Source organism: Conger conger, chromosome 9, assembly GCF_963514075.1.
Source record: "Conger conger chromosome 9, fConCon1.1, whole genome shotgun sequence".
Taxonomy (NCBI): Eukaryota; Metazoa; Chordata; class Actinopteri; order Anguilliformes; family Congridae; genus Conger; species Conger conger.
The window spans coordinates 7,984,542-8,009,689 of record NC_083768.1 but is presented as its reverse complement, the minus strand read 5'-3'; the positions used below and the strand labels follow the sequence as shown (position 1 = coordinate 8,009,689).

At 45.8% G+C, this 25,148-nt stretch overlaps 2 protein-coding genes across 3 annotated transcripts in view; both read left to right on the top strand.

Annotated features, from left to right (window-relative positions):
- Window positions 1-13,329, top strand: part of cadm3 (cell adhesion molecule 3) — a 56,601-nt gene extending 43,272 nt beyond the window's left edge. The window contains 3 exon segments of the mRNA XM_061254932.1: window positions 9,246-9,371; window positions 10,199-10,265; window positions 10,267-13,329. Of these exon segments, the coding sequence (XP_061110916.1) occupies window positions 9,246-9,371; window positions 10,199-10,265; window positions 10,267-10,309 (236 nt within the window). The 3' untranslated portion in view covers window positions 10,310-13,329.
- Window positions 13,330-18,502: 5,173 nt separating this feature from the next.
- LOC133136968 (kin of IRRE-like protein 1) overlaps window positions 18,503-25,148 on the top strand; it is a 54,237-nt gene continuing 47,591 nt past the window's right edge. For both annotated transcript variants that reach the window (XM_061254878.1, XM_061254876.1), the window contains exon 1: window positions 18,503-18,817. In XM_061254878.1, coding sequence (XP_061110862.1) covers window positions 18,772-18,817 — 46 coding nt within the window. In that variant the 5' untranslated portion in view covers window positions 18,503-18,771. The remainder of the gene's footprint in view (window positions 18,818-25,148) is intronic.

Below are 25,148 nucleotides of genomic sequence, written 5' to 3'. Positions count from 1 at the left end.
GCACTGCAGAACTGACACTCAGAAACACAGGCACTGCAGTACTGACACTCAGAACCACAGATACTGCAGCAATTAGGCCCAGAAGGACAGATATAGTGTAGAATCCAGCTATGGCCAGCTTGAAATACCAGCTACCAGCTGGTTTTTTTTTCATTCAGGTTACTTATAGTCATTTTAGCATCATGAGCCGTACGGGTTGTCAGTTTGTCTGAAACATCGAACACGTGGAGCTGACTGGAGGATTGTCTCGTGGTTCCTGTCCAGTGTCAGTAGGTGCTTCTCAGCCGGCTGGGCAGAGCCTTAAGAAAGAACTGTAGCTTCATTTTGGTGTCACAGACTGAGCTACTGGCAGATGAGATGAGATAAGATTAGATAAGATAAACCTTTATTGTCTCGAAGAGAAATTTGTCTTGGACATTCAGGGGTTGCCGATCTCGTACTTAATCAGAAATGACATTTAAGGAAGAAGGGGAAAAAAACGGCTGTATGACTGCTGGAACAGACATGAATCTTCTGTCGAACGTTAACCTCAGACCACAAAGTCCAGCGCAGCATTAACATGTAAAAAGAGGATGAAGTGAGTTCAGAAAAAGCCAGGAAATGCAGTCAATCGCCTGACCTTTGTGCATTGATTCACACACGTTGACCACAGAGGCGTAACTCTGACATACTGATCCAGTCCATTTGTGTGTTTTTGCCACGACAGCAAATTCATTTTAATGATTGCTCCCGAGTGCTGGCTCGGCTCACCGACCTTCTTCAAACAAAAAAAGAACACGTTGTAGGAAGGAAAGAAAAAACCGTGTCGACTTTACAAGTCAGTAATTAAGAAACTTGTTTTCTGGCTATCTCTTTTAATTGGATTAGCAAACTTACCAGCTGTCTGAAAGGTGGCGTTCGTGACCGTATTACGTGCAGGAAGTGCTCCGCTGCGCCGGCACGCTGCGTATAAAGCGATCCGGCGATCGACGGACGGCGTCGCTCTTGAAACGGAGCGGCGGGCGGGCGAGAACGGCCCGAAGGACGTTCTCCGCAGTCTGCGCCAGAAGGCCTGAACGTGCCTGAACCTGCGCCGGTGAGGCTGTGAAATCGGCGTGTCGTCCGCCGGGAGCAGACTGCCTGGGGTGGAATCTGACAGCGCTGAGACTTTGCAGGTCGTAGCTGGAGACTCTGCGTCGTTACTCTCTCCTGCGTTTCACGAACGCGAAGTAAGGCGTACGGCTTTATTAATCGATATTCGTTAAAGGAGACACCGGATAATGTGAGACGGCTGACGTTCCTCGAGGGCGGGGAACCCACCCACCCTGGTTTCCCACCCTCCCTTTACCTGGGAGTCAGGTGTGTTCCACCCTCCCTTTACCTGGGAGTCAGGTGTGTTCACCCTCCCTTTACCTGGGAGTCAGGTGTGTTCCACCCTCCCTTTACCTGGGAGTCAGGTGTGTTCCACCCTCCCTTTACCTGGGAGTCAGGTGTGTTCCACCCTCCCTTTACCTGGGAGTCAGGTGTGTTCCACCCTCCCTTTACCTGGGAGTCAGGTGTGTTCACCCACCCTTTACCTGGGAGTCAGGTGTGTTCACCCACCCTTTACCTGGGAGTCAGGTGTGTTCACCCACCCTTTACCTGGGAGTCAGGTGTGTTCACCCACCCTTTACCTGGGAGTCAGGTGTGAAGCCAGTCTGGCCAATCGGTGGCACTAATAACCCGGGAGAAATGAAAACCAGGGGCTGGATTGGGATTCCAGGGCCGTAGTCGCTGATCCCTGGTGTACAGTATCGTGTGCATGTTTATGAGTCTGTGAGTAACAGGTACATTTCACTTGAATATATAAAGGACAAGTTGGCTTGCCTCCCTTAACTCTTGTAAGCTCACATTTTATTGCACAAACATCATTGCAGGTGATAAAGTGGTGCAGTGGATAGCGCTGGTGCCTCGTAGCGAGGTTCGAGTCACAGCGAGAAGGTGCCAGGCTTGAATCCTGGCCAGGTCCTTTCTGTGTGGAGTTTATGTGTTCTCCTCATGTCTGTGTGGAGTTTATGTGTTCTCCTCATGTCTGTGTGGAGTTTACATGTTCTCCTCATGTCTGTGTGGAGTTTGCATGTTCTCCTTGTGTCGGTGAAGTAGTTAGATTGCTGAAAATTCCAGCCACAGTTGGTCAAGCTAGTGCAAGCAGTGTTTTTGACACTATTAGTTAGTTCTTGCCGGTTGACCAGTTGTTCACCAGCTGACCAGTCTATTGTCTGATAGTCCACCAGTTTGGACAGCAGCTTACTCTGCTAGCTTTGACCAGCTACAGACCAGCTTTGTGACCGTCCATAGACCAGCCTTGACCACCCACAAACTAGCCTTGACCAGCTACAGACCAGCCTTGACCAGCTACAGACCAGCCTTGACCAGCTACAGACCAGCCTTGACCAGCCGTAGACCACCCATGGTCAGCTGGGACTTAGTCTTAGCTGGAATTTTCAGCAGGGTAGCCAACTAGAACAAGCAACACTATATACTGCTAGTAAGTGTAGAAAGGTAGACGGTTGTAGTTGAGCATCAGTATTGAAAATGGTAGTACTGAAAACAGTAGTAATACTGTAGTAGTAGGTTATAGTTAATGACTATGGGCAAGATGAACTAAGCCTTTTGCTATGATTTTTTATATGGCACATTCTGCCCAGGAAACATGCGTTGTGTATCAAACTGGCACACGGGCCTGGGACCGCATCATGTGAATGTTATCTAAGTCATTTTGACCGTGGAATGATTATTGGTGCCAGGCAGGGTGGTTTGAGTATGTCAGAAATTTGCTGATCTCCTGGGATTTTCACACACAGAGAACAAAAAAACATCCAGTGAGCAACAGTTCTGTGGGCAAAAATGCCTTGTTAATGAGAGATGTCAGAGGAGAAGGGCTAGACTGGTCAAAGCTGACAGGAAGGTGACAGTAAGGCAAATAACCACGCATTACAAGAGTGGTATGCAGAAGAGCCTCTCTGAACACACAACGCATCCAACCTCTTAAGTGTTTAGGCTACAGCAGCAGAAGACCAATAAGTCTAATAAATACCTAATAAAGTGCTCACTGAGTGTAGATCTAATTGCATTTTTATTATCGGAAAATCACTTAGAACAAGCTCTTTTTGTTACTAGTTTTATGAGGATAAATGGTCTTTGCATTGTTATGCCTCTGGCTAGTGTGCATTTCCTAGTTCTGTGGACAGTAACACATATTTCAGTAACACAATTCAATGATTCCAGTCCATAAAATCTGTCCACTTTTGTTAGATATCTTCAGCAGTTAAATCATTATCATAAATAACCAATCATAAATACCACATTTAATGCCGCACTGGTTGTAATGAACCTAACTGTGTGTTAACCCAGCATTTTGGATTATTTATGTACTTAAAAAGCTGGGTTGGAAGTAACCCTGTATATGTTCTGTTACTCCATGTTGAGTTGATTTTGATCCAGCCTTTTTTTTTTAAATCATAGATTATGCAGGAATAAATATCTGAGCATACGGATTCATTGAAAAACATGTATTTTTTTTGTGACTCGAATTGGGGTACTGTAGCATCTCTCATTCTTCTTGCGAACTGATTAATTGACACGTAAACTAAGTGACACAATAGAAAGATAATGGTAGTGGCTGTGAAGAAAATAAAGTCTCATACGAGTTGCCATCCAGTGTAGACGAGCCAATTTATTTAGCTGATGTTGAAAAATGAAGTGTAATGGAAAAAACTCGCCTCTTCGCAAACTCCTGTTGTTTTATGACACTATCAATTTTTCTTACCTGCGGAGGTGAGCACCTTTGCTACATATAAACGCCGTCCTGCTCTCATTTTAATACTACTGTAGACGAGTCTAAACCACATCCTGCTCTCATTTTAATACTACTGTAGACGAGTCTAAACCACATCCTGCTCTCGTTTTAATACTACTGTAGACGAGTCTAAACCACATCCTGCTCTCATTTTAATACTACTGTAGACAAGTCTAAACCACATGCTCTCATTTTAATACTACTGTAGACAAGTCTAAACCACATGCTCTCATTTTAATACTACTGTAGACGAGTCTAAACCACATCTCTCATTTTAATACTACTGTAGACGAGTCTAAACCACATGCTCTCATTTTAATACTACTGTAGACTGGTCTAAACCACATGCTCTCATTTTAATACTACTGTAGACGAGTCTAAACCACATCCTGCTCTCATTTTAATACTACTGTAGACGAGTCTAAACCACATCCTGCTCTCATTTTAATACTACTGTAGACGAGTCTAAACCACATGCTCTCATTTTAATACTACTGTAGACGAGTCTAAACCACATCCTGCTCTCATTTTAATACTACTGTAGACGAGTCTAAACCACATCCTGCTCTCATTTTAATACTACTGTAGACGAGTCTAAACCACATCCTGCTCTCATTTTAATACTACTGTAGACGGGTCTAAATCACGTCCTCTCATTTTAATACCAAGTTCTTATTGGCTGAACCCATTTTACATTTTACTGAAAGTAGTGAAACAAAGGCAATAATACTTTCAACTGAATGGAACAGGTTGTGTGTGTGTGTGTGTGTGCGTGTGAGTGTGTGTGTGCGTGCGTGCGTGCGTGTGTGTGTCTGCGCTCCTGGATGTTGCAGCTGTAGGCTGGGTGGATGGTTTTGCCAGGGTCCTCCATGTTTCAGAACTCAGGCAGTAAGAACAAGGGCGCAGTGACCCTGTCGTAGCTCTGGTGTGTTATCCGTACTCCAGGTGTGTGTCTGTGCTCCAGGTGTGTTATCCGTACTCCAGGTGTGTGCCTGTGCTCCAGGTGTGTGTCTGTGCTCCAGGTGTGTGCCTGTGCTCCAGGTGTGTGTCTGTGCTCCAGGTGTGTGCCTGTGCTCCAGGTGTGTGCCTGTGCTCCAGGTGTGTGCCTGTGCTCCAGGTGTGTGTCTGTGCTCCAGGTGTGTGCCTGTGCTCCAGGTGTGTCTGTGCTCCAGGTGTGTGCCTGTGCTCCAGGTGTGTGTCCGTACTCCAGGTGTGTGTCTGTGCTCCAGGTGTGTGTCTGTGCTCCAGGTGTGTGTCTGTGCTCCAGGTGTGTGCCTGTGCTCCAGGTGTGTGCCTGTGCTCCAGGTGTGTGTCTGTGCTCCAGGTGTGTGCCTGTGCTCCAGGTGTGTGTCTGTGCTCCAGGTGTGTGTCTGTGCTCCAGGTGTGTGCCTGTGCTCCAGGTGTGTGCCTGTGCTCCAGGTGTGTGTCTGTGCTCCAGGTGTGTGCCTGTGCTCCAGGTGTGTGTCTGTGCTCCAGGTGTGTGCCTGTGCTCCAGGTGTGTGTCTGTGCTTCAGGTGTTACCTGTGCTCCAGGTGTGCCTGTGCTCCAGGTGTGTGCCTGTTCTTCAGGTGTGTGCCTGTGCTCCAGGTGTGTGCCTGTGCTCCAGATGTGTGCCTGTGCTTCAGGTGTTACCTGTTCTTCAGGTGTGCCTGTGCTCCAGGTGTGTGCCTGTGCCCCAGGTGTGCCTGTGCTCCAGGTGTGTGCCTATTCTTCAGGTGTGCCTGTGCTCCAGGTGTGCCTGTGCTCCAGGTGCGTGCCTGGGCTGGGATACAGGTAGTGTAGCTCTTCAGTTCGACCCCACCCACTCCACACTCATTTCACCGATTCTCTTCTCTTCCTGTCACCTGCTGCCTCCATCTCTCCCCCATTCACTCCTTTCCCACACCTGTGCCACCATCACCATCACCATCCATCTCCATCTCTTCGCCATCTTCAGAAGGTGCAACAGACTACGGCCCAGGTACAGTTCAGTCACCTGTCTGTCTGTGTCTGTCTGTCTGTCTGTCCGGCCTTTTTTATTCCGCTGTTTTGTTGTCTGTGTGCATTTTGTGTTTCTGTGTCCCCTCTACAGACAATACACATTCAAACATGAATACACACACACACGCCTGTCTAACAGATTTACATACACAAACACACACATACACACACACATTCTCCTTCACAGCCACACATACCCTCTCTCATAGATTCGTAGACAGACGTACACAATCACACACAGACATGCTTATTTCCCCCTGACCGACATACACGTTTACACACACCCAGAAATATATACATTTTCTCTCTGAGACACACACACAAACACATACATGCACACACACACACACACAAGCACAGTTTTCATATGAACCATGTCAGTCTTTCATATTACTGATATAATTTATGATAATTCACTGGCTGGTGTAGGATGTTGAATCTCAGTTTCTCCACAGTACGCTTGAATAAAATTACATATCTTTTTTAATTACAGAAGTTTTTATGTTTCTACGAATATTGAGTCCCATTGCTGCAGCATCTGCAGGAGGGCACACACACATACTCACACACACACACACACGCACACATGCACACACACACACACTCACACACACGCACACATAAACACACACACCCACATGCACACACACACACGCACACACACTCACACACACACACTCACACACACCCACATGCACACATACACACACACCCACATGCACACACACACATACACACACACCCACATGCACACACACAAACACACACCCACACGCACACATACACACACACACACACACCCACATGCACACACACATACACACACACACACACACAAACACACTCACACACACGCACACATAAACACACACACCCACATGCACACACACACATACACTCACACACACACCCACACTCACACACACCTACACGCACACACCCACACACACACTCACACACGCACTCACACACACACCCGCACACACACACACACTCACACACATGCACCGCACACTCACACACACCCACACGCACACACACACACACACCCATACGCACACACACACACCCACACACACACACACCCACACGCACACACACACACACTTCCCAGACACATAACTTACAACAATGGCAGTACCTGGCAAACGCTTTTTCCCCTCATTCTGTTACTGTGTGTGTGTTTTGGAAGAAATGGAAATTGATGAAAAATTTAAAAATATGTAAATATGCCCAACAGTCTGGGAGAGATTCCCAGCCATGCTAGCGCTGCCTCGGCGGTAGCTTTGGCCATGGTTAAGCTGGGAGTTTACTCGCTATGGCCAGTTTGCTTGAGCTAAATGACGGAAAGTGGTGTGCATGTTGAGAAAACAAAACAAAAAAAGCGGTTCATTCCATTCGCTTATTTCATCCGTCCTCGTCTTCTGGGTCCTCGGAAATCATGAAATCACTTTCGTTTGGATGATTCGGGTACCAGCGTGTGATGGCTGCGAATCACCACTGAACTGGGGACTTGAGGAGGGGGCTCTATCGCCCTCTTACTGTGGGAGTACTGAATTACAGGCTGTGAGGCCGATGGCCAGTGTGTGTGTGTGTGCGTGTGTGTGTGCGTGTGTGTGCATGTGTGTGTGTTTGTGTGTGTGTGTGTGTGAGATCCTTTCCCACAGGCTGCCCTTGTGCTGATCCACCCCTCCTGTGTCAGTGGATGTACCCCTGTTGTTGACCCTGTTGACATTTACAGTTTTTTACAATCGTTTTCACTCTTGTCTCAATACCATGTCCTCTTTTTCAAAACTCTTCACACAGTGTGCTTTTGAAACACACACCTGAGCACACCAGTTAACCGTTGGTGCAAAATGCACTTCAACCACCAAAACACTTCATATTTCACCCAAAAGTAACTCATGCTGCCTTAACTATAGCATATGCTTTCTCCCATAAGACTACTTTGTCACTCAATGTACAATGAACTGCAAAACACAAACAACTTGGAGCATTGCTAAATACATATATTATGTGTTTCCCTTTCCTCTATTAGAAGTGACATCTGGTCATGTGGGTGGTGGTTATAAACCTTCACATATACCTTCATAAACTTCATATTGGTACCTGAGTTCCTTGATACCCTCAGAGTTCCTGTCAAAGGGAACAGTGTACAACTGTTTCATCCTGATCTGATGTTTCTGTAGCACTCTTGAAATGGTTGTAGTGCTTACACTGTCAATGTTTGGAAATATGTTGTTGTCTGGGATTATGTTGTTGCGTATTTCTCTTAGCCTGATGCTGTTGTTGACAATGACCATCCCAATTGTTGTATCCTCCTGTTGAGGCATAAATATTCTTCCCCTTCCCCCTGTGTGACTGTGTGAGGTAACCACTGGGTCCTGTAGTGAGTCAAAGACAAATGTGCACTGATACATCTGCTTTTTCTGTAAACTTCAAATCACAATACTACTGTAATATACACATCAAATATACACATCAATTCAGTCAGAATGATGTAAATACTGTATAGTACCTGTTGGTTTACCTGAAAATCCTCACTATTGAAGCCACTGTGGAAGCCATTGTGGATCCAGGCAAGTTTGTGACTGTGGCACTAATTTCATCAGACACAACTGTTCTTGCTCTTCCACGACATCTTCTTCCTCTGCCTCTGGCTGCATCCATTTTCCCCACCAAGGCTAAAGAATGCAAGTGCCAATCCAAAGATGGCCCCTTTTGTATATGTGGTAACGGGGCACAAACAAAAAAGATCTGGGTAGATTGTTTGCTGAAATGACAGCCAGGTGTTTCAGCAATGCATATACAGCAGTAATAGTGGAAAAATCTCTTCAGTGACAACTACATCTATATTTTCCCTATATACATGCACATTTCAATGCAAGTATGACTTTTGTATAGATGGTAACAAGGCTGCAAACAAAAAATTAAATTAATAAACTGAATAAACTTTCTGCTAAAATCAGAAGGATCTGTCTTACGTATTTCAAGCATATAGTTTCATTTGTCTGTCAAAATACAACATATTTCCATCAACAGTGATCAGAATTTTGTTCGGTTTTGAACTAAAAGTTAACTGTTTTAAACAGAGTATCTAAATGTCTGAAAAATTAGCAGTTTTTGTACAGACTTTTGCTGGTAGTGAACACTGACTGAGAGAGGTATTCATGAATTTTGGAAGAAGTGGTGATTGAATGCCTTTAGTATGAAAGCAATGCAAAAATATATAGTTCACATAGTCTAACAATATGGTGAATGTGTTAAGTGTTTTGAAAAAGTGGACATGGTATTGAGACAAGTGTGAAAATGGTTGTAAAAAACTGTAATTTCACTGTTTATCCTTTTCCGATACACTCCTCCCCGATTGGTGCTTTTCTCTGGGGGCGCTCCTTCTGATTCGTCCTTTTTTGGGGACACCTCTCCTGATTGGCCTGTTCTCTTGCAGACCCCACTGCTATGACCAACCAGTCAGGGGTGGACCACGCAGTGATCGGGGGAGTGGTCGCTGTCATCGTCTTCATCCTGCTCTGTCTCCTCATCGTCCTGGGCAGGTACCTGATCAGACACAAAGGTGAGACCCGTAGAGCCAACCTTCAGTTACTAACCTAGCCCAGCCCTGTTTAGCTTCAGTAATAACCTAGCCCAGCCCTGTTTAGCTTCAGTACTAACCTAGCCCAGCCCTGTTTAGCTTCAGTTACTAACCTAGCCCAGCCCTGTTTAGCTTCAGTACTAACCTAGCCCAGCCCTGTTTAGCTTCAGTACTAACCTAGCCCAGCCCTGTTTAGCTTCAGTACTAACCTAGCCCAGCCCTGTTTAGCTTCAGTACTAACCTAGCCCAGCCCTGTTTAGCTTCAGTACTAACCTAGCCCAGCCCTGTTTAGCTTCAGTACTAACCTAGCCCAGCCCTGTTTAGCTTCAGTACTAACCTAGCCCAGCCCTGTTTAGCTTCAGTACTAACCTAGCCCAGCCCTGTTTAGCTTCAGTTTCAGTGAGCAAAGTTTGAGAAAATTCTGTTAACCTATCTTCTTGCTCGCTGAATGTTTCCCTCTCTCCCTCTCCCTCTCTCTCTCCCCCCTCCTCTCTCTCCCCTATCTCCCTTTCCCTCTCTCTCTCTCCCCCTCCCCCCCCCTCTCTCTCCCCCTCTCCCCCTCCCTCTCTCTCCCTCCCTCTCTCTCTCCCCCTCTCTCTCTCTCCCTCCTCCCTCCCCCTCTCCCCCTCCCCCCCTCTCCCCTCCCTCTCTCTCCCCCTCTCGCCCCTCCCTCTCTCTCCCCTATCTCCCTTTCCCTCTCTCTCTCCCCCCTCCCTCTCTCTCCCCCTCCCCCCTCTCGCCCCCTCCCTCTCCCTCTCTCTCTCTCTCTCTCCCTCCCTCTCTCTCTCTCTCTCTCTCTCTCTCTGCAGGGACGTATCTGACTCACGAGGCTAAGGGTTCAGACGACGCCCCTGATGCGGACACGGCTATCATCAACGGGGCACTCTGGAGCGGACGACAAGAAGGAGTACTTCATCTAGAGAGCGAGGGATGGAGGGAACGAGGGAGGAGGAGGAGGGGGGAAAGAGGAGTGGCTTCCATCTGTCTTCACACGCTGTGGGAGGTGGAGGGGGTACAGAGAGAAAACTGAGAAAAGAGAAAAAAGAGGAAGACAGAAAAAAACAAGCAAAAGCTGAATTAAACTAAAAAAGGCATTAATCACACACACACACACACTCTCACGTATACACACACACATGCATACTGACACACCGACTAATATGACCTCACATACACGAACTAACATACACACCAACTAATATGACCTCATATACACAAACTAACATACACACAAATGCACACATACGCATACGGACACTCCAACTAAAACAACCTCATATACACAAACTAACATACACACAGAGGAACACACACTCCCACACATGCACACACACTCACTCACTCTCTCACACACACACACACACACACACACACATACCGAACAGCTTATGTAGACCAGAGCTATAATGTTGTGAACGCCTTGGCTATTTTATCTGAGGTAACAGAACGTTATAGAGCAACCTACAACACACACTCTGCAACACACAAAACGAACCCTCCACATCCATTGTGTGGGATTCCACTATAAATATATAAATATATATAAATATATAGCATTGTTTTTACTCAACAAAAAATGGTTCAGTGTACTGTAAATAATCTTTCTTTCTCTCTCACTCTCTTTCTCTCTCTCTCTCTCTCTCTCTCTCTCTCTCTCTCTCTCTAGCGCTCTGTATGTCTTGCTATGTCTGGTATTGCAGTATATATTCTATAGCCTGCCTTGTTTTTCATACCCGTGTGGAACTGCTGCGGTGAAAAATAATCATATCTGGGAGAAAAAAAAAAAATGTCTCGAAATAGAATCTAACTACTGCAAATATTTGTATGACTTGGGTTTTCTCAGATTGCGTTGTTGTGTTGCTGTTTGTGTCGCGGCTAACAGTGTGGGACAGTCCGGTTTGCTCAGGAGCCAGGCGATCGTTCACATTCATCTCCTCTTCGGGCTTCATACGGATTATCCATTCTCAGAATTCATATCAACCGATTATAATCGCTATCGCGGTGACTGTCTTTTATGTTCGTTATATATCATTCCACTACTTCGGGGCGAACTGCGTTAGTAGGGACTATCGCTTCCTTTTTTTAGTCGTGACATCACTTCCTTTTTTGTGGAGAAATGCCACAGATTGCTCACTCCTACAGAATGAATACCTGGCAGACTGCCCACCCCCACCCTCCCAAAAACACCAGACTGCCCCCCCTCCTTTATCCCTCCCTTCAGACCCCGGAGTATGCTGCCCAAGCATGTTCAGAGATATGAGCCGGAGCAAATAAGCTAACAATATTCCTTCCCCGAGACAACATGTGACTGAATATTTGGAGTTGTCTTTTACCGTTTTAACTGTCATTCTCTGCTGCTACTGTATCTCTCAAACTTAGACTGTGCAGGGGACATTGCTCTCTCTCTCTCACTCTCTCTCTCTCTGTCTTTCTTTCTTTCTCTCCCTCCTGTCTTTCTTGTAGGTATTTTCATGAAATATAAAATATCATAGATCTCCTGCATGTCTGTATTTTCATCTTCCTCTCTCTCCCTCTTTCACACTAACCGCTAATTCATCTCTCCCTCTTTTTTTATTTGCGCACGCAAAGACTCGCGCACACGCACGTGCACACACTCACACACGCACACACACACACACACGCACATGTATGCGCACATATACACACATGCACTCACACAGACGTACAAACGCAGACACACACACACACTCTCACGCACACCTAGGAATATGCATATATAAATATATTGCGAGATTGGCTGCAATGTTATCATTTGTAGCACCCGTATCTGGCGGTTCAGCATTCTCAGTGGCCGTGTTGGTATTTTTATAGCACCGTTGATATGACTGATTGTTTCTGTAGCACTGTTGCTTGATTGTTGTCCACATATATTTGAAACGTTCAGGGATTCTCTCCTGTTCAGTATAAATGTATATACCAACAGTTCTGCCCAGTTCCTGTATATGTTCTCCTCAGGGGAGAAAGCAGTTATGTGACTCTGTATCTGTGTACGGATAAACTTCCTCTTCGGTTGCATTTGTCTGCAGTGACCACAGCTCGCCACTGGAGGGCAGTGCGATGAAGCCTGCCTCGGTGTCTCCCCTCTCATTCAACTATGCTGAGAATGAGAACCAAAGGGGCCCCTTAACGATCCAGTTTTAGCAGTGTGTGTTTTGAAGTGTTACATTTTAAATTATTGCAATCTTTTTATAGCTGTGCATATTCCTTTATGTGTTATTTTAAATGCAATTCCATTTATTTCCATTTTATTAGGAGTGCTAACTTAGAATTTTAGCTTAGATTTTTGTGAATTTCATTGATTAGCAGTTTCCCATTTTAACATGATTTGTTGTATATAATGTAGCCTTTACTGCCTCTTCTTACAAATAACACACACTTTAGTACATTGATACACACAGATGCATACACCAGTTGAGGAGAAAGTGTGTGTGTGTGTGTGTGTGTGTGTGTGTGTGTGTGTGTGTGCGAGTGCGTGGGTGTTGGTGGGTGAGTGTAGGGACATTATGCAGTCTGTGGCTGTGGCGTATGCTGGCGTGTGTGTGTGTGCATGTGTGTGTGGGTGTGTGTGTGTGTGAGAGGGAGGGAGGGATGCATCATAACTAATCCAAATTGACACAGCTGGAAATTGTGAAGTTTCACACTTTCATCAATGTTTTATTTTTGAATGACAGGCTGCGTTGGTATTATTTTGGATGACAAGTCTTCCCTTTGAATAAAATATTCATATCACATGAAAATGGTACTACTGTTTTTGTTACTTTCTATCAGAGATGATGAAGCACCAATAAGTCATCAAAGTAGGATATTCTGCAGAGAACTGTTGTTTTGTTCAAAGTGGAGTTTTTTTTATTTTGTTTCTGTTATGATATCAATACGTACAGTTCTTTACTTCAAATAAACATGCATTTGGGTTAACTTATTTTGATGTTGATGATTTATGTATAAGGTTTAGAACCGAAAGCTCATACAAATGTGTGTGTGTCCATGTCCGCGTGTGTGTGTGTGTCTGTGTGTGTGTATGTGTGTCTGTGTGTACTTGTCTGTGTGCGTGTGTGTGTCCGTGTGAGTGTCCATGTCTGTGTGTGTGTGTATGTGTGTCCATGTCTGGGTGCATGTGTGTGTGTGTGTGTGTGTGTATCTGTGTCTGTGTCTGGGTGCATGTGTGTGTGTGTGTATCTGTGTCTGTGTCTGGGTGCATGTGTGTGTGTGTGTGTCCGTGTCTATGTGTGTGTGTGTGTGTCCGTGTCTGTGTGTCTGTGTGTGTGTGTGTGTGTCCATGTCTATGTGTGTGTGTGTGTGTGTGTCCGTGTCTGTGTGTGTGTGTGTCCTTGTCTGTGTGTGTGTCCGTGTCTGTGTGTGTGTGTGTCCTTGTCTGTGTGTGTATGTGTGTGTGTGTGTGTGTGTGCATGTGTCAGTGACATAATTATATTGTTCCCGAGCCCAGGACAATAATATTTACCTGAAGTGCACAGAACATTCGGCCCCTCCTCCAGGGAAACTTACTTGCTTTATCCCCCACTTCAGAGTACAGTTATTTTGCTCTACGCTTTTATCCAAAAGTGACTTACAGTTGATTAGACTAAGCAGGGCCCAATCCCCCCCCCCCCAGTGCATTGTGGGGTTAAGGGCCTTGCTCAATGACTGAACAGCTTGCAGATCTTACTGTGGCTACACTGGGGCTTCAACACCCAACCTTCCAGGTCCCAGTCATGTACCACAGCCGCTAGGCTATATGCTACCCCCTGGTGGCTACCCTGATTACCTCCCGACTGAAGAGCTGTGCTAATTAGCAAATCCAGGTGATTGGCACAAAAATACTGAGGACATCTTTTACTTTCTGAACCTGGATTTTCAACCTCAGGTGTCAAATCCAATCTATCCATCCATCCATCCATCCATCATCTGAACCCACTTATCTTTAACAGGGTCACAGGGGGGAGAAGGGCAGGAATACACCCTGGACAGGTTGCCAGTCCATCGCAGGGCACACACACCGTTCACTCACACACTCACACCTATGGGCAATTTAGACTCTCCAATCAGCCTAACCTGCATGTCTTTGGACTGCGGGAGGAAACCGGAGTACCCGGAGGAAACCCACGCGAACACGGGGAGAACATGCAAACTCCGCACAGAGAGGCCCCGGCCGACCGGGATTCGAACCCAGGACCTCCTTGCTGTGAGGCGGCAGTGCTGCCCACTGCACCATCCGTGCCCCAATCCTCTCCAAAAATGAATGTATGTTATTTTACAGCACGCCTCACAGTGGGCCTAAACCCTCAGCAAGTCAGCCAAAGGCAGGAATGGTGAGGGAAGACTTACTGGACAGGGTGCAGGAAGGCCTTGTGAAGGACCTGACTGAAGGGGGAGCCCATCCGCCTCACGGCTCACAGCAGTGTTCTCAAACACGTTGTGTGTGTGTGCATGTGTGTATGTGTTTGTGTGTGTGTGTATGTGTTTGTGTGGGTGTATTTGTGCGTGTGTGTGCATGTGTGTCTGTGTTTGTGTGGGTGTATTTCTGCGTGTGTGTGCATGTGTGTATGTGTTTGTGTGTGTGTGTATGTGTTTGTGTGTGTGTATTTGTGCGTGTGTGCATTTGTGTATGTCTTTGTGTGGGTGTATTTGTGCGTGTCTGTGCATGTGTGTATGTGTTTGTGTGTGTGTATTTGTGCGTGTGTGTGTGCGTGTGTGTGCATGTGTGTATGTGTTTGTGTGTGTATTTGTGCGTGTGTGTGTGTGCGTGTGTGTGTATGTGTGTATGTGTTTGTGTGTGTGTATTTGTGCGTGTGTGTGTATTTGTGTGAGTGTGTGTGTGTATATATGTGTGTGTGTTTGTGTGTGTGTGTATGTATGGGTGATTGAACGTGTGCTTGTGTCTGAACATAAGTATGTGTGTGTGTGTGCATGCGTGCATGTGCTTGGTTGTGTGTGTGTGCGTGTGCATGTGTGTGTGTGTGTGTGTGTGCACTTGTATGTGTGTGTGTGTGTACATGCATGCATGCGTTTGTGTGTGTGCATGTGTATGTGTACGTGTGCATGCGTGCATGTGCTTGTGTGTGTGTGTGTGTATGTGTTTTTGTGTGTGTGTGTGCGTGTGTGTGTATGTGTATGTGTGTGTGTGTGTGCGCGTTGTGTGTGTGCGTGTGTATGTGTTTGTGTGTGTGTGTGTGTTTGTGTGTGTGTGTGTGTATGTGTTTGTGTGGGTTTTTGTGTGTGTGTGTATGTGTTTGTGTGTGTGTGTGTGTTTGTGTGTGTGTGTGTATGTGTTTGTGTGGGTTTGTGTGTGTGTGTGTGTGTGTGTGTGTGTGTGTGCGTTGTGTGTGTGTGTGTGTGTGCATTGTGTGTGTGTGTGTGTGTGTGTGTGTATGTGCGTTGTGTGTGTGCGTGTGTGGGTGTTTGAATGTGTGTGTGTGCGTGTGTGGGTGTTTGAATGTGTGCTTGTTTCTGAACATAAGTAAGCACAGCTGCATGCTGCACACTACATTCATGTAGTGAGGCTGATCTGGTACAGCCTATGAGGGCAGCTTACAATCAGCACAGTGTTCAAATCTCCCCATTCAGTGAGGGTTCAGTCCCCAGCCTTGGTTCCTTCCACTGTGATCCCAGCTCCATGTGTAACGCTCTATTCTCTCCCCGTCTGTACAATCATTTTAGAAGAGGGCGGATGGTTCCTTCCTTTGAAAAACGAAGTAATTGAAGCGTATGCAGTCTGGTCCTCCGGTCTTACTGTGAATTAATGTATCTGTCACAGTGCATTCTCAATGGCCCACCTCTCCGTAGTAAAGTGCAGGAGTGCAAGCTTCATTTGACCTCTTAAATTAAACACTCAAAGTCATTTATCCACCCCACCCACTTTTTAAAACATAAACAATTCTGCACAAATCTGAACAACCGCACGCTCCCGCGCAATCGGAAACAATTCAGTTTTAAACTGTGCTACCAAACAAAATGGCTCTCGCCAATCACCGATCTGCTATCCTTCGTCTCGACCTCCCAAGTCTAATCAATCTAATCATTGTTTTAGTTTGGACCAGTTTACTTTGATTCTGGACTAACAGCGAGAGTATATGAGACTAGCTGTGCAACCAAAATTACTTAATATTACTTAATTAATATTTATTTAACCCTTTCACCATTGGTTCCTGATCACAAAATAATTAACTAAAATTAAATAAAAAAATAAAGTTAACCAAAATAATACTTTTCCACACTTGCAGGTTGGTGGTTTCTGGTTCTTTTGTTGACTCTGTCACTCACACGGGTGTGTAATCACGAACATATCATGTTCTATCTCGCCTCAGATGCCTCTACTGAAACCAGATGCACATTTTTAACCCTTTGAAGGGTCATATTTTTTGGAACGCTTCTTTCTTTTCTTTTTTTCTTCAAAGTTTTAGGTTGGCATTCTAGAACTCCACTGCCTTCAGTTGCCAGTAGTGATTGTGACATCAGCATTGGAATGTTCAGTTGAGGATATGCCTGATCACATGTTTGCCATCCGACTGCACCTTAAGAAGGGTTCAATCTTCTGGGTGATAAGAACACGCAGCACAGGATTAAGGGTGTATTTCAACAGCAGGTGTAGCCCCAGATCACTCCGAATCTCCCTGTCGGACCATGCCCTGCGTACTATACAGCCAGACTGGTGATACGTATTACTCGTCTTGCTTAATGACAATTGGTGTCTGCCTTGTACATTACATCACATTTTTGACATTACATCTGCTGGATTTATCTTTGTCTACCGGGATGACCTTGAACTAATTTTATAAATCTGTCCTCTCAGAGGTCAAGACATTCAAGCATATCCGTGATGATATATTTGCGCTTTTGCGCTTGCAACCTGTTTGATCTCTTTGGATATCCTTTGCACCCTTATTTTTGTACCAATCTGTGAACAGAGGAACGCATAGATTGATAGGGGACCATCTCTTTAGCTGGTCACAAGCTTACATTCTTGGACCAAGGGGACTGAAATCACATTTGGCAAACGTTATGTACACCAATAGCCAGCAGGGGACGCCTGATGACCACGGAATCCAGGAGTTCAGAACACGGAGCCCCAAAACGCTCTTCTGCGTATAGTGCTCTCCATTAGACTAGTTTCGTAGTTTTGGCGTATGTCTGTGTTTTCATGTGGAACATTTAGCTCATTGTAGATCGTGTCTTATTGGGTGTATTGGTTGCCGGACTTTTTTTAACAGGACTGGCTTAGAATATATCCCTGTACACTCACATAGATGTCCACAAAAGTATGTCTATGCGTCTGTGTGGTTCATGGTTCTGCTGAACTGCCTGGTGTTGCGTATCTGTGTATGGGCAGGGTGTAGGACTGGTCACCCTGAAAATGAAACACTTTCGCACCATTATGAACTACGCTCCATAGCTCGCGGCAGCGTAGTTCTACTGTGGCTTACGGATGACGTCACATAACAACGTTTCGGAGTTGGTTATGGGCCACTTGTTTATTAGGGTCCTCCTGAGCTACCGCCTGTAACACCTTGTCGTTACTACACCCACTGAACATTCCAACCACACATTACACACATTGGGCATGTCAATCAGCCAATCAATCTTAACACACGGTCACTACGCGCGCGCCCATCTTTTTCTATTGCAACGCAAAGCACTTTCAACTACTTGTGTCCCTGTACGTACAGTGCTGTATAAAGTTTTTGTTATTCACATGCGCACATACGCTGACACAAACGCGCGCGACACATTTAGTTGCATCACACACACACACACACACACATACACACAAACACACACATACACACACACACACACACACACACACACACACACACTTCGGTGTGTAGTACCGCATGTTGCCGCAATTGAAAAACGGCGCTCTTTTCCCAAAAAAAAAAGATCCAAAACCGAGATTTTTTTTTTGGGGGGGGGGGGGGGTGGTCTTGTGCTGTGGTACTGACGGTGTGTGTGCGCGCGCGCGTGTGGGAAAGAGGGAGGGAGAGAGAGAGAGAAGAGAGAGCGAGGGAGCGATAGAAGAAGAGAAGGAGGAGGGGAACGGCACAGGCGGGGGAGAATTCTTCTGTGAGGAATTCGCTTTTTAATGAGAAAGCGGATCGCAGCGGCGCACCGAAGAGAGGCAGGCAGCGTAGAAAGAAGAAAAGGCTAGACTACTCCAAACAAAAAAATAAAATAAAATAGGAAAAACAACCAGACGAAGGCACAGCGCGGACGGGGAGGGCAAACGCCACAGCCAGGAGATAAAAGGATTACAAACATCCGTAACTGAGAAATAAAGAACTAAACAGGCGATTTGATGGTGTCTCCACACAGAAGTCACCTAACGGACCGTATCGAGGGGAGGAATTTAAATGCGCTCGGATAAACCATGCACAATCTGTGGCTTCTAACTTTGGCGTTCAGTTTTCACAAAGGTAAAAATACCATTTTAAATAATTACTAATTAGCTTGCTGGTGATTCTGCTTTTCTCGGGGGTCCTAGGAGCTCTGAGAACCACGAGTCTTTGTTGAAACTGGAATGTAAGTTTTTTTTTTTTTTTTTTTCTGCCCCTGTTTCCAGTATTCAGCTATTCGGCGTGTAGCCTAACTCCGCTGCTGTTTCAATCTGACTATGCGTAACGATTTTAAGTAGTATGCTTGCCTCAGTGACACCACTTAAAGCATCTTTTTGTTTTAATTAAAGTTCGCTGAGGCATTAATCCTGGGACAACTGTCCACTTTGATATGTAGCCCTTCACGGCTGTGGACAATGGATGTAGGGACATAAGCATTCTGCGTGTACAGCTAAAAATTCCTCATTTCAGCTAGCTGGAACCTCCAGTTATCTCGTTAGCTATGGCTGCAATTCAACGCGACGGCGTGTGTGTGCGACTCTGGAACATATATGCGGGCGACAGCTTAAATCAGCTGCCTGTTCGTACGACACCACCATGTAACCGCATAGAAATCATGACACATTATTTGAACATCTAGCAGAATTTTCTCGGAAACTGACATCCGTGGGTGCGTCATTAATTACGACGAGGACCTTCGAAGCAGAGAGCAGTTGCAGCCGTGGCCACATATATTCTGTATGACGGGTTTAAGATACGCGGTCCACAGAATGGCATTTTTAATCGAAATAACAGTTGAATGTGGCTCTGTCTCTATTGGCATTCCTGGCACTTTTGTTGCACCACGTCCGTGAGACGGACGGTAGGGCACATTCACCCGAGGTAAGGAAGGACATGGCAGGCAGTGGTTAGACGGGCACTGGAGACACGGAACTCCGGTAAGATCGATATCGGCGCTGGTGTAGTAATCTATTTGTGTGTGACCGGTATTGTGCATTCCGGTGCCTGGCGAGCGCTTAACATGCAGCTGGAGTCTGCCCGAACCTGTCTGCCGCCGTGCCCGTGACTGTCCGCACATACGAGGCCGGCCCGTCTATGTATTAGGGCTTATGGTCTTATTGGGAAACGCATTTACTGGAAGACGTTGGCGGCGCGAACAACATTGAATACAAAACAGTCACGCAAATTAGCTAATTGGCGTACGGTACATTTCGATTCGTCGTGGCCTGTCTATGAAGGGCTTATGTTCTATTGGGGAACGCGTTTGTTGGAAGACGTTGGCAGTGCAAATAGGCAACACTGAACAGAAAAAAAGGAGTCCCGTAAAGAAGGTATACTTGTCATGTATTTCTATTCATCGCGGTCTCCGTTTGTGTGACGGTAATATTGTGTGTGTGTGTGTGTGGGGCTGGGGTGACTGTGGCGCGTGAGGCGACCTGTTTGATTACGGCAGCCCCCTCGTGCTCGTGCCTGCCCATCATCGGTTGCTGAGGAGATCTCTCTCTCCCGCGCGCACCGTGTACCTGCCATTGCACCTGTCTCAACACCAACGGTGTCTTTGTCTGATTGCACATCCCTAATTAAATAAATGTAACGTACGAATATAACTGTGAATACCTCAACTGGCCCGCTCCTCTGCTATCTTCATACAGAAAAACACTGTTCCTGATCGGGGCGTGAAAACGCCGTCAACACCTTGGCAAGAATAGAAATAAGAAATCACTTGTTGAGTCGATTGTGACGCGCTAATTATATGTTGGGGTGATATTTGAATTTTTCCCCTCATGGTTGTTCTCTGTCACCTCGTGATGCATTTGATAAAAATAAAACGCTTTCCCACTGAACTGAACTTAGAAAACAAGTTCAGAAACCTGCTGTCAGGATCAGACAAAGCGACGGATGATAGAAGCAGACAGTTTTTGTGGAGGGGGGGCGGGTGTAGAGGAAGGGCGAAAGAAACGGAATAGGTATTGTTCAGTCAAATATCGGAAAGTTACAATTTAAATTGTCGATGGAAAAAATGCAGAAATAAAGGAGTATAACATTTACAGATTATATATATATATATGTGTGCCTCTGTGTGTGTGTGTGTGTGTGTGTGTGTGTGTGTGTGTGTGTGTGTGTGTGCGTGCGCGCACCCGTGTGTGTGTGTGCTGGTTGTGCAGATTTATTTTTGCAGCGTGTGTGTTTTGGTACATTTGTAGTCATTAGCTCTGAGTTGTGAACCCTGAGTGTGATGGATTGACTGTGACGGCTCCTTCTCACCATGTTATCAGGTTACAGTGTGGCCATCAGCCCCCTCGCTGTTTCTAATGGGAGCAGCTCAGCCCAGCACCGCTCTCCAGATCATATGCATGCGCCCTGCACACTGTATACCCTACATACTGCACCCTACCCCCTACATACTGCACCCTACATACTGCGCCCTACACCCTACATACTGCGCCGTACAGAAGTGCCCACCTACCAACACCGGTTAATGATGAAATAAATCATTTAATAATTTGTCATTTCGCTGATGCTCTTATCCAACGCCACTTACAGTTGATTAGACTAAGCAGGAGACAATCCTCCCCTGGAGCAATGCAGGACTAAGGGCCTTGCTCAAGGGCCCAACGGCTGTGTGGATCTTATTGTGGCTACACCAAGATTAGAACCACCGACCTCCCGGGTCCCAGTCAAGCACCTTACCCACTAGGCCACAGGCTGCCCCTGGTTATAATGCTTATAACCGGTTCTAGCCATTTATAACCTGGATCAGCACAGACCCCCATGGCAGGTTATTGGGCCCATCCACACACAGTGGGATATCCCCCCCCCCCCCCAGCCCTCTCACTCTCACTCTCCCTCTCCCTCTCTCTCTCTCTCCCTCTCCCTCTCTCTCTCTCTCTCTCTCTCTCTCCTCAAGCTGAAACAGCACCAGGGAATTTGAATAAACAGTGAAAAGGCAGTGTGGCGTATATTTAATTAACCTTTAAAGGTGAAAGTTCATCTCGGAACCATACGGCTACGCACAAAGTGTGAGATGTGGAAATAAGGTCACTCTGAGATTAAGCACAAACAAGCTTCTGACCTTATCCCTGTAGTACAGTGTGAGTTCGCATACTCAGATCTCACCTCTGTAGTACAGTGAGAGTACGCATACTCTGGCCTTATCTCTGTACTACAGTGAAAGTATACACACTCAGATTTTACCTCTGTGGTACAGGGTCAGTATGCAAACACTGGCCTTACCTCTGTAGTACGGGGTGAGTATGCATACTCTGATCTTACCTCTGTAGTACAGTGTGAGTATGCACACTCCGATTTTATCTCTGTACTACAGCAAAAGTATGCACACTCTGATCTTACCTCTGTAGTACAGGGTGAGTATGCATACTCTGATCTTACCTCTGTAGTACAGGGTGAGTATGCATACTCTGATCTTACCTCTGTAGCACAGGGTGAGTATGCATACTCTGACTTTATCTCTGTAGTACAGGGTGAGTATGGGAACAGTACACAAATATGCACACTGACCATACATCCATAGTACAATTTGTTAGGCCAGTGTACACATACTCTTACCCTGCTATAACGATACAGTTTGTGTACTCACATACTGTACTACAGAAATGAAGTTATTGTGCACTTACTGTACGGTTGAGCTAAGTTCAGCATGCAACTATTGTGTTGTAACTGTGATCAGTGCACATGTACTATTACAGTACTACAGATATACAGACAGTGCACAATTACTGTACTCCAGATCAGTGTGTGTTCTCTTGCTGTTCCTCTGAAATCGACGAAGCCAGTAACTGCGTTTCCTGAGCCAAGCCTGGCATTCTTTAGGGCCCCCTCCCGGCAGTGGCACTCTGGGTAATCTTTACCGGTAACTGTAGCAGGGACTTGCCTTGTCAATTAATGACGTGCTAAACGCACATTAGCTAGCTGGCGTGCTCGTTAAATGATAAGGTCTGTAATGACCTTAGCTATGTCTGGTTTAGCCTTCTGCGCGGCTAATGAGTGTGTAACGTGTGAATGGTCAGGTGCATCCTCAGCTATGGAAGGAATGTCGACCCAAGTCAGCAAACTCTGGACCGCGTGATGAGATCTCTGCTGCCCAAAAGCGGAAAAAGAGAAAAGAACCAACGCATGCGCTCGTGAGATTTACTGTGCTGTGCGCGGGACCGGTGAAGGTTTCGAGGCGGTTGTTTAGGTGTACTTAACTGGGGTACACAATTCCAAATCCTCAGTCATGTCGGAAACAAAGTGTATCCCGAACGAAACGATTGAAGGAACAAACATGAAGAGAGTGACGCTTTGAGAGGAGTTATTTTGTCAGTGGTCTGACTTGCAGCAAGAATGGTAAATGGTTGGCATTTATATAGCGCCTTTTATCCAAAGCGCTGCACAATTGATGCTTCTCATTCACCCGTTCACACACATTATCGGCGATTGGCTGCTATGCAAGGCACCAACCAGTTCGTCAGGAGCATTTGGGGGTTAGGTGTCTTGCTCAGGGATACTTCGACACACCCAGGGCGGAATTGAACCGGCAACCCTCCGACTGCCAGACCACTGCTCTTACTGCCTGAGCTAATGTCGGCCCCGAATGTACGTGATGTTATCGAGAGGAGTGCTGTTGGCTTTGCTGCGGACATGTGGATGTCCCTCCTACAGACGGAAGCTTTTGCCGTGGCGATAGGTCGTCTAATTGCACAAGGCTGGAGGCTTGATAACTCTCTGCTTAAAACAAGAGAGGTACCTGAATGTCACCTGATAGGAAGTGTTGCAGAGTTGCTGCAGAGTTAGCCCAGACTTTCCAAGTGGTGGATTCAGAAAGGTTTGCGGTGGCCCATGACAACACAGCAGATGCGCTCCATTGTGCGACATTACTCCTCTCGGAGCAGTGGAAGGGGTGAGGTGTTCATATTACATATTGTATTGTTGTACGCGGGATATTCTAGCTGCCAACCGTGGTATGCTAGTTCGTAAGTTGATGTGTTCTTCAAGGGTTCCAATTGTATCTGTACGGTCACCCTAGGACTCCATACTGTCCTGTTAAGGTCCTCTTCACACTCCTGTGTTCGATCTGCACTTTGTTGTACGTCGCTCTGGATAAGAGCATCTGCTAAATGCTTTGTAATGTAATGTAATGTAATGTCCATACCTGGGCCAAATACGTGATTGTATTTTGATTCAAATACTTTTCTCCGCTCGATTGATCTTGCCTGGTTCAAAAGAGGACCGGAAGTTGATGTGAGCTAACTGGACCAATAATTTAGGATCACATACTGGTTTGGATACCATAGCGTGCGCATACATTTTTCAACCAGGAAACATATGTCCCTTGGGCAAAAATGTTAGCATATACCCGTGGGACATCAAGATGCTGTTACCGTGAGTTTAGACAAGCAAGATGTCTACAAGTGCCTGAATGCTAAGGTAATGATGGATTCTGGCTGTTATCCTAAACTACCTGTGGCAGCAAGACACCTCCTCCCAGCAACAAAACCTGTGGAGCAGATCTTTTCTGAAGAGGGATAACCAGGATTCGTCATAAGCAAATCGAGAAGCTCACTTCTGCCAGAAAGTGTAGACAAGCTTGTGTTCTTGGCCCACAACATTAAAGTAGTGAAGCACTAAACAAGAGCAGGCAAAGTCTCCTTGGAAAGAATCTTTGTTCTTATTTTTTTCATCCACAGACAGTTATCTTTTCACACATTTGTGGACTATTGGGCAGGTACTTGTGACTGTGGTAACATTATTATCAGGTTATAAGGGTCTTTCTTGACCTCTTTTCTAACTAAGCAATCTATGTTATGACATCAGTATTAAGCAGCATAGGCCTACACGAGACCAGTTTCATTAAGCTTCTAATTATTGCATGTCAGACGTTGGATTTTTCTTTTTCAGCTAATTCTGTCAGGTTGATGTCTGTTAAGGGCCACACGCATAGTCTTTGTGTTTTTGAGCTTTTCAGATCATCCTAGAGCTTTTGATTTTTGTTCCATATTGATTCAAGTTAAAAAGATGTTTTTGCATAATTGTTGGATGACGTCGCTAAGTGTTAGCATAGAGAGCTGACCGCTGGGCTCTCTGGTGCTCAGGGGGCAGGGTTAGGGACTTTCTAAGTTCTAAAACAAAATGTGACTTTCAGTTTCTCATGGTCATCATCCCTTTATTCATACTGCCGAGTGAAATATTTTTAGAAAGTCGAGTGTCCCAAAACAGCAGGCCAAAATGATCGTGTCACGTGTCAGAAAAGGTTGGCAAACAAAAAATGGCATTTAGGCCTAAATAATAATAATGAAGTTAATATTAACTTTATGGTGAAACAGTCTTCCGGTCTGACCCCCAAGTTCAAATCTGCAACAACAAAAAAAAAAGTATTTCCCACAATTCCCTGCCAGCCTTGATAAATCACAAT